Source organism: Anopheles marshallii, chromosome 2, assembly GCF_943734725.1.
Source record: "Anopheles marshallii chromosome 2, idAnoMarsDA_429_01, whole genome shotgun sequence".
NCBI classification, from domain to species: Eukaryota; Metazoa; Arthropoda; class Insecta; order Diptera; family Culicidae; genus Anopheles; species Anopheles marshallii.
The window spans coordinates 67,282,096-67,292,241 of record NC_071326.1 but is presented as its reverse complement, the minus strand read 5'-3'; the positions used below and the strand labels follow the sequence as shown (position 1 = coordinate 67,292,241).

The following is a 10,146-nucleotide window of genomic DNA, read 5'->3' as shown; positions in this document are numbered from 1 at the left end:
GTGCTGTCCTCCAACGAAAACTTCATCAACTGATAGAACCCGACCAGGAAATGCTAATTAAGCTGTTCACTGTTTTGGAAATTAAAAACATCTTGATGAACATCCAGCGTTGGATGGTTTATTAAACATACATCAAGCATCATAACGCATACCTTCGGATGGTTCCGGTGTGTGCGACTTCATTTCGCTACCATCAGACGAGGTTGTTTTGTGATTTGTGCACCAGTACCATGTCCGGCAAGCTGCTGACGGCGGTTGTCTGGGGATTGATTGTGATGCAGTTCGTACTACGCTGTCCCTCGGTCGTCGCCTTCAATGGGACCCATGATAAGCTTGAGATTGCTGCAACGACCACACCGGCCACCGTCTGGAAGAGACCACCGATCGAGTACGACAGGGATCTGGTGGTAAGTGACCCAGCCCCGGAAAAGGTACCCCCCTGCTCATAAGTCCCATTCGTCAGATTGAACTCATCGAAGCGGCAGATTATCCGATCGAAAAGCACGTACTCACGACGTCGGACGGTTACATCCTGAAGCTTCACCGCATCCCCGATCCGCTGCAGTTCCGCAGTGCGGAACAGGGCGCCGACACCAACGATACGGACGACCCGGACGAACAGTTGCGCTTTGGCCCGAACAAAACATTCCGGGGGACGGTTTTGCTCGTGCCGGGACTATTCTCGACGGCGGCCGATTTTGTTGTCACCGGGCCGGAAAATGCGTTAGCCTTTGTATTGGCCGACGCCGGCTATGACGTGTGGCTTGCCAATGTGCGTGGATCGCGGTTTTCGAGGAAAAACACCAAGCTGAGCGTGGCGGATAGCGAGTTCTGGGATTTCAGGTAAGAAATGATGGCGTGATGGTGTGATCAGACTAAAATTCGAGAATCTTCCATAAAAAAAGAAAACATTGGCCCGACATTTATCACTTGCGGTGAGTTAACCGGCGTGGAAAATTGTTTGTCGCCTTTTGATTGACCGGAAGCGAACCACCTGATGGGGGGGTCGTGCACAAATCATACGTTTTCGACAGTACGTGAATTTAATTGCCGTTGTTTCCAAACAATTGGATGCGATAATTTATCAAGATTATTTACTCTTCTGTACTGTAACGTTTAGTATTTTAACGATGAATTGATACATTGGGCTGTTGGGGCTGAGTTTAAGTAGTGACATACTTGACCCTAATTAATTTGACCCATTATTTACAATCATCTCATACCTTCCTTCGGATGGTTTTGAATATCTCATTAAAATTGTATCAATAATCTCTCAAAAACAGTATGAATTTGCTGTTTATAACGACCAGTCGATTAACTACAGCACACTATACTACCATCTGAAGGACAAAGACTAGCGACACTTCCATTGCATTTGCTATGAAGCACACGGAAACGGAACTTATTCACACACCATTGCCAAAAACTACCAGACTACCATATTTCCATACCTACCCGTTGTGTCCGTTAAACCCCCTGCTGGGGTGGGCAAAAGGTTCGTTGCTTTAAATGGCGCCAGACAGGCGACAGGCCGGATAAAAGATGTCGCCCCAACGGCGCAACAATCGTTGGCTGTGGCGCTCCTTTCCGGCACCTAAAACGAAACCTAATGCAGTGGCGGATTATTACGGCGATTATATTCCATTGCGATGCTTTAAGCGGGGGGACAATACTTCATCGCTGCCAGATAGCAACGCTATTTCTGTTCTCCGACGAGGGTGGAGTTCCGTATTTGGATAATATTTTTTACCGTTTACCGGCACCGGGAATTTATTCTAAGGAGTTTTCGAAAAACCTGTTGGGAGATTCAAAGCGATTACATTTGGTTTCAGGTATTTTTTTTTTGGTTAAACCCATAAACGGAATAGCGTACTAAAGCAGATAAGAAATGTGCTCTACTAATCGTGCTATAATTTATAGACCGGAAAGCATGCTTTGCCTCGGCTGGATGAGCTGAGAGAGTATTGTTCTATGGTGGTGAGCATGTTAACTCAAGAGCCCCAGCTGAAATGACGCGAGATAGCAAAATAAAATCCTCCAAAAACGATCTCCTCATATTGTTCCCTATGGGAAGAAAATATTAATGGAAAACACTAGTTCCGATCTGTTATTGTACTTACTTACATATCTGGCGCTACAACCGTTTTACTCCTTGCTGCAGCAGTCCTCACCAGTCCGCACACGGTCGAACATAGACGTCAGTCAATCAATAATTCCAAATCCTTCAGCCAATGTCCTGTCAAAGTACCAAATCCACATGAATGCAACCACAGCGTGTGCCTACCACACCTCCTCTGTCCATGCGAATGGCCAAAAAAAGACTTTACGGACTGGGTTGTTCGGTGTCGCTCTCATGACATAACCAACCCATCGAAGCCTGGCGAGTGTAATACGTTTCACGATGCGTCTAACGGTCAACGTACAACTCGCACAGCTCGAAGAACTCGTCATTGTACCAACTCCTCTAGTGTTCTTCCACATTTAAGAACGCTTCTGAAAGTCCTGCTGAACATCTTCCGCTCAAACGGGGATGAGAGGATTGTATAAGTTGTGGACCAAGTCTGTGTTCTGTAGTTGTCCTCTTGCCACATGTTATCTTCTACAGATGATTGAAGATGTGATGTTATTTGAAGTGTCTTGTTTTATTGTCTTTTGCAAAAAGGTATTCTTACTCACTTACTTACTTGTCAGGCGCTACAACTGCTTCGCGATCTTGGGATGCTACAGGAATCCTCTAACCCGCTCACAGTCGTGCGGCGTCGGCTGCCAAACCATTATCTCGGCCTTTCTGGTGAACTCATCAACCCCATCACTCCATTTTAACTTGAGACTTCCACCCCTCCTCTGTCCATGTGGCCGACCTAAAAGGACCTTACGGGCTGGGTCGTCCGGTGTCATTCTCATGACGTGACCAACCCGCCGTAGCCTGGCGAATCTAATCCCCTGTACGCCAGTCAGCTCGCCGTATAGCTCATAGAGCCCCGTTATTGCAGCGGCAAATTCCACACATATGGGACCGAAGATCCCTCTGAGCATCTACCTCTCGAACTAAGACTAAGAAGGTTACGTCAGATTTGGACAAAGCCCATGTCTCAGAGAAGTAACTTCTATATAGTCCTAACTTCCTTCGTCGCGACAGGTGTTTTAAGTGGAGAAGTTTCCTCAGACTGTACAAGAACCGATTGGCAGCCAGTACCCTAGTCGGTATCTTAACATCAATGTTATTGTCGGTGCTGACTTTTGACCCAAGATAGGTGAAATTTTGGACGACTTCGAAAGAGCGCTCACCTATTTGTACGTCATCCCTTGTTTAAGTTAGGATTTGTAATCAAGACCACTGGTGGTCCCACCATCAACTTGGTTTTTGCCTCGTTAATCTCCAACCCGAGGTTTTCTACCACCTGCTCAATCCTTTGGTAAGCATCGGCTACGTAGCAGAGCCGTAAACCAAAGATGTCTACGTCATCAGCGTATGCCAGGAACTGATTATAGACTTATAGAAGATGGGCGCCGAAGTTTCCACCTCCGAGTCGTGGATGACCCCCTCTAGCGTTGGGTTGAAGAGTAGACATCATTTGCTTGCCCATCTCCGTGGCGCAGACCCTTGGTGGTAGCACAGCAAAAAGGTGAAACAACTCGGATGATAATTAAAATCACTCATTCTATCGATCATTCTCATAAATGTTTGATAAGTAGACAAGTCAACTCAGCTCAATTCTGACGATTCCTCCTGAACCGGAGCTCATACGAGCTAGGGTAACATTTACGAAACGTTACTCAAATCCCTTGACAATCATCTACAATACCTCATTCTCTCCTGATAGCTTTCACGAAATCGGTACAATCGATCTACCGGCCATCATCGACTACATCGTGCGGGAAACGAACGCACAGAAGCTGTTCTACGTTGGCCACAACCAGGGCATGACGGATCTGTTCGTTCTGCTGTCCAGCAAACCGCGCTACAACCGCAAGATCCATCACGCCATTGGCCTAGCTTCGATTGCATACCTCGGCACAACGGAAAACCGTGTCGTACGACGTGCCGCCGAACTGACCGACAAACTGTACGCCACCTTGCGTGCGCTCAACATCCACGAGCTGAGGCCCTCGCCGGACATTGTCCGACTGCTGAGCGGTACCGTGTGTGCGAGCGACATGAGCGAACTGTGCAGGGAAATGTTGCGTGGCTTTTTCAGCACAACCGCCGATCGATCGCGCAATCTACTGCCCAGCATTGTGGATGATCTGCTGACGAGCGTATCCACCCGGCAGCTCATCCATTTCGGGCAGCTTATGCAAACGAGTACGACGCGCCACGTGCCAAAGTCAAGCGGCAGATGCCCTGTTTTTTTAACATCGCTTTTGGTTTGTCTCTGTTGCAGAGAAATTTCAACAGTTTGATTACCGTAACTACATGCTCAACACGCAAAAGTATGGCCAGGCCAAACCACCGGAATACAACCTAACGCGGGTGCGTCTCGCAGTGTCGCTGTATCATGGAACGAATGATTTTATCACGTCGACAAAGGTGTGTATGCGCGGGACACGCGATCATATCGATCATCCTTCCTGATCACGCTGCTGACTTTGTTTTCCCACCGACTACAGGATGCACTGCGGCTGAAGGACGAATTGAGAAACGTGAAACACTTCCTCGAAGTTCCCGATTTGAACCACATCGGGTTTGTGTATTCGGACCGGCTGTACGGGCGGGTGAACGGGAAGATAATCGACATCTTTAACCAACACCCAACACAAGCTTAACGAGCGTAACCGAGCGTGTCATCGTTTGCGCAATCACGCACTAAACCCCGCGGTGCCTCCTGGTTACAGTTAATATATTCTTTATTGTGGCTTTACAACTCTCAAATACGCGAGCGAACGAAAATTGTAACGCAACGAAAAGAACCGTTAATTTAACTGAAAATTATTAATTAACGAAACGCCGCACGGTGCGGGTTGAACGATCGTGAAAAAAAAACCTAAAATACGAGAGCAAAAAAAAAACGAATAAACCTAAGGCATAATCATTAGACTTGTGAAGAGATAGCTTATGGTCGTTATGTGTGTGTGTGTGTGACGTCGGACACACAAACACACACACACGACATTTCGAACTTTTTTCCTTTCTGTTGTGTATCGCTTATCGCTCATTGGTGATTTAAGGTGATCAACTGCACTGTCTAACAACGGTTTTGTTGCTCACTGCACGCGGTACGTACGTACTAAAACTAATTAAATTAAAAAGAGCAGAAAAAAAACAGGGAAGAGTGTTTTTTGCACACGGGCCGGCACGCACGTCCGCACCAATCGTACACGACACCGTCGCGTATCGTTCGTTTGCTTTGCCGTTTGATTTATCTTAAGTGTCTAAAGTTTTTTTTTCTTCCCTACACGATCGCATCATATTGTGTTGGAACATTGGTTTTTGAGAGAACGAAACGAAACGAAACAAAGAAATTAAATAAATCGTCCATAAAGCTTAACCAGATCGGTAGATCGTGCACTTGTTTGTTGCCTTCTCCTATTTGTTGTTTTTTTTTTTGGGGGGGGGCTTTTCATGTATCGGTCACATGTACACACTCACACACACACGCGTCACAAGACTTTCATACCGAGATTAGGTCTTGTACCGGCCAAGAGACCATCCGATCAGAAGGATAAGAGAAACTCCAATTCTTTTGTAGAAATTTGCGCGTGTGTGGGTGTGTGTGTGCATTATTTCCTTTCCTTTTTTTCTCACTTTCACATTTTCTAGCGGTAATTTTGTATCCTTAACTCTTTGACAGTTGCACATATTTTGGAATCATGTTCATTTATAATGTTTGGTATGCCCCGGTTCGCACTCAATTAAGTTGTTTGTGTGTCTGTGTGTGTGTGCTTTGACATTGTTCACAAAGAAGAGTTGAATGTTTTCGGTTCTGTGTCCCTTGCTAGTTGCCATCAATTCAGCCGTTCCATAAAGTTTATGCTTTTTTTTTGTGGTACGCTTACTTGCTAATTTGCCTTAAACCTGCGGGTTTGAAAGATTTCTCTTTTTTCATGGTTTTATAGTTTTGCTTTTTTATCTAAAATACAATTTTGCTTGTTAATGTTTTTCGGCTGTCGCTCTTTACCTCTCTGCTTTACCATTAATTAGATTTCTGACTTTTTTCGCCCTTACTTCCTTCTTGCTTTCTTTTTTTTGACTACCTTAATATGTTATAAATCCCTTGTATAAGTTGAATATAGTTATTTGTTACCATTCTTTACGGCCCATACATTCAGCGTCTGCGTTTCTTTTTTTTTTGTGTGTTTGGTCACTGTGTTGTGTGTTGGTTTCATTTGTCACGTTATTCATCCGATGTGCTACTCCACACTTTCATGCAGTGTTCGCGGTACATTCTTTCCCACTATTTATGGTTTGGTCATTCTCACTCGTTTTCCATTGTAGCAAAAAACAAGAGATAAAGAATGGGTCGTCGGCCCTTCGTATCCCGCACCAAACCACTTGGCGTAGTAAAAATTCACCTGAACCTTCCCAGTGGGAGTGTGAAATGTGTAGTGTCGACGCTACGATACGCGAAAACCGACCGACCGACCGACTTGTGCTCCGTTGTAATTACAAGCTAAAACATTCAAGCAACCTTTCATTACTAGCATTTCTTATACGTCCTTCCACAAAAGGAAACCAGCCGCCGTATGGATTTTAAAACAACATCAGCATATAACCTATGTATGGTAGGTGAGTTTTCTAGATTTTTTATGTATTTTTGGAGAAACCTTTCTCAGTTGCGCTTGTTGTGGTTGTGTGTTGCTTAATAAATAAATAATAATAAAAAAAAACACATACATCCTAACTTTGTTGGCGTCCCTTTGCGTTTACACCGCTACCTATCGTCAGATGCGTCAGCTTGTATATATGTTCGTAAAGTGTTAGTATTTCTGTTCCGTGTAGCTTGCTGCTGTTGATCTTGTCGAGCGATCCCCGTTTGTAGAGAACGTCGCATTTTGGTGATCGTCATTTATGGGTATTCATTTGTAATAAAGTACTTCCTTTTGTTTATTAAACCTTACAATCTAATTCCCGGACTCAAGTTTCGTCTTACTGGGGGCACTTTGACCCCCTTACTAATATGTCTGGTTTTGTTTCATGGATGCGGTACTAATGATGATGGTGGGCCTGTGACTCATCACACTGACACACCATACATCAACACCAATCATCATACATAGATACCATCTTTCCGCGCCACCGTCCTAATCATCGCTCTATATAAGAATCGTTCTGTTTCTTGCTCTCCTTTCGTTCTTGGCTTGGATAAAGTTAAATAAGGAAGCCACGCAATCCAATCGTGACGAGCAAATCTTGACTAACATCTTGCATCGTCACACCACAAATATGTTGCCATTACTAAAATCCTTCACTGCGCTTCTCCCACACTGCGCACGGTGTTGTCTTTGTGATAAATAGTTTTTCTACATGTGATTTTTCTTTTTGTGTTGCTCGCTTTGCCAACATATTAATCCTACAATCAGCTTGAAACATGTATTTCAATGAGAAAGCAAAATGGTTTAGCAACTCGAAATTAACTGATCTCGCGAATGTGGATGCTGATCATGCTAAGAGACGTGATTTGAGTTTTTTTGTTGTTGCACATTGCTCTAAATCTATTACACAGGGTGATTTGAACGGGTAAGTCGTGCTTCATCTTCCGTTTAAACACGCGTACATACACATACACACCCTCCTTACACCAACAACTCTGGCAGATCTGGCCATGTTGCTGCGGTTCAATTTGGTTCGCGCTATTTGATTTAGCTTCCCGTACCGGAACATTTACTGAAACCTTCATGCGATCGACTACAACAATGCTAAAACACTGTAAAGGAAACTTTGTTTTTGATTCTCTTTTTCTTGCGACATGCCTTGAAATGGGGGTGGTCAGTCGTTTATTGCGTATTGTTATTGGGTTCTCTGGGTGGGTTAATTCGCTCATGATAGAATTCGATCGCAAACAAACAAACAAAACAAATTGTGTTCCTTCCTACTATAAGTATCATACGATTAAGTGTAGCAGCCCGATTTCTACTGCAGCAGCACCTGCACACATCCGCACCAAACCTTATATGTCTGTCTACATCGCACGCTTTCAGAGCTGTACCTGTTCCATACTCATAAAGGACATTGTTACATATCCTCAACTCCTATCTCCCTATCTCTCTACTTCCTTTTTACTCCAGTGGCATCGTACTTTTGACACATTTTGCATTGATAAAAGCCTCCTTCCATTCGAGAGGGGTTGTTCTGTTTTACGACAACCATACCATTTTCCTGTAAAATTTTTACATGCTTTAAATATTCCATCCTTATGGTACACATAGCAGCTGACAACGTATTGTGATTTTCGGTTGGTTTTTTTTTTTTTGTTGTTGTTAAGAATCTATGTTCACATTCATTTCTTAAAGTTCCTCTAATGCTAGATTTGTTTAATGTGTTTTGATGAATTTCGTTGGCGTAAATAGGTTGCTTATTCGATTTTATCCCGGCACAACATGTCTTCTTGATGTGACAATCCTTAAATGTAAATGTGTTGAACAGTTTGGTTTGATTGTGTTAAATCTTCTTAAGAATTCCCGGCACAATTAAACTGTGTGCTGCTGTTTGAGCGAACAACCGCGCACCGCCCTTACTTACAGACCGTGTTTAGAAACGTGTCACAGGCAGGGCAAACCATAAATATTTCAATCCAATCCGCATACGATCGCATTTATTACAATAAAAAAAGCGACTACATCAAACGCAACGTGAACAGTGGGGAATTATTTACAACAGTAATGCTGATGTGGGTTGTGAGAAAAAGGGGCTTACTTGTAAGTAGTGAGAGCTTGTGCTAGTATTAAAAGCAGATTAACTTATGTGTATGCAACCATTATTCACTTTGTTGAGCTGTGCAAGCAATGTTTCGGTAGGGCGAGCGATACAAACTGTGTTGAAACTGAGTGACGGAGAGATCTCGTAGAGGACAAATAAACACTATGACCCAGCCTGAGAAGTAGACCAACGCCCAACGCGAACGCGTGGTTAATGTTGCACTTTTGAGCAGTGTAAAGCAGAACCTATCGTGTTTAATGGAGGACACATTAGCGAAGATTGCTCCGCATTTCTTAATCCAATTATCAACCGACCTCATTACTGCTAAATCTAACCGTTTCAACTCACGCCAACTAAAAAGAAACCAATCATATGATCCAATCGTTGTTCTGGCTTATTCTATTGCAAATAATGCGTAACATAATCGGAAATAAGATGCTTAACACATTAAATTTAGCCATTTGATTGCAGAGATGCACGGTAATCGCTATAGCTCGCGTACGTTAAGACATAAAAATCCCTTGTAGTTCAATTGTACTAAACTATTATAGACTACGCACATTACATACACTATCAGCACTAACTGTAAACATTGTTTGTAGCGGTGTGTTTTACCAAAAACGGAGCAAAAACAAAAAAAAAATCGTTTCATTTGTTTATACAACATCAGGTCAAGAGAAAGTAACTATACACGAACCGAATTGAATTTGTTCTCATCGCCTGCTGCTACTGGTACTGCACAATTAAGGAAGAAAGGAAAAGGTTTTATCGTAACCTATTATAAAATAATAATTAGATGTATATAAAAATAAACGTTAACCTAAAACACTGTGTTGCTACATGCATCGCCATGGGTTGCATTTAAAAAAATGTTCAATATTCATCTGTCTGATTTGCATTCATAAATGACACCTTTCTTTGAGAAGTGATGCAATGATAAAACGCTGATGTATATAGCATAGTGTCTCTTTACTCATTCCTTGACTCTATTTGTGTGCGTAATCGCTGTACGCATATTTCAGTGTAGGGTGGCGTTGGGTAAAGCGCGACTCACGCTTAAGAATTATGGTCCAAAAATTAAAGCATCAGTTGGCGGCATTACACCTATCAAACGGCGAGATCTGGATATAAAAATAGTACTTGAATTGGATTGACCATCTGCACATCCTGGTGCTGCTCCTGCTGCTATTGTTATTGCTACTGCTGATGCTATTCCTTCCGTCAGCACCTGCCCTCACCGCAGCAGGAACGGTGGTAAGGGTGCACACAATTGGGGGGAAGCTAGAATG

General features: G+C 43.4%; 1 protein-coding gene across 1 annotated transcript; it reads left to right on the top strand.

Moving 5' to 3' along the window:
- Positions 1-230: 230 nt before the first annotated feature.
- On the top strand, positions 231-4,767 carry LOC128719027 (lipase 3-like). Its single transcript, XM_053812647.1, has 5 exons — positions 231-407; positions 464-843; positions 3,825-4,306; positions 4,386-4,531; positions 4,612-4,767. The coding sequence occupies exons 1-5, from the start codon at positions 231-233 to the stop codon at positions 4,765-4,767; spliced, it is 1,341 nt and encodes a 446-aa protein (XP_053668622.1).
- The last annotated feature ends 5,379 nt before the right edge of the window (positions 4,768-10,146 follow it).

Bases quoted from the DNA above. Each gene is read 5' to 3' on its own strand.
- LOC128719027 (XM_053812647.1), top strand. From the start codon at position 231: ATGTCCGGCAAGCTGCTGACGGCGGTTGTCTGGGGATTGATTGTGATG. The intron at 844-3,824 runs GTAAGAAATGAT...CTCTCCTGATAG, and splicing joins AGCGAGTTCTGGGATTTCAG to CTTTCACGAAATCGGTACAA. The intron at 4,532-4,611 runs GTGTGTATGCGC...CACCGACTACAG, and splicing joins ATTTTATCACGTCGACAAAG to GATGCACTGCGGCTGAAGGA.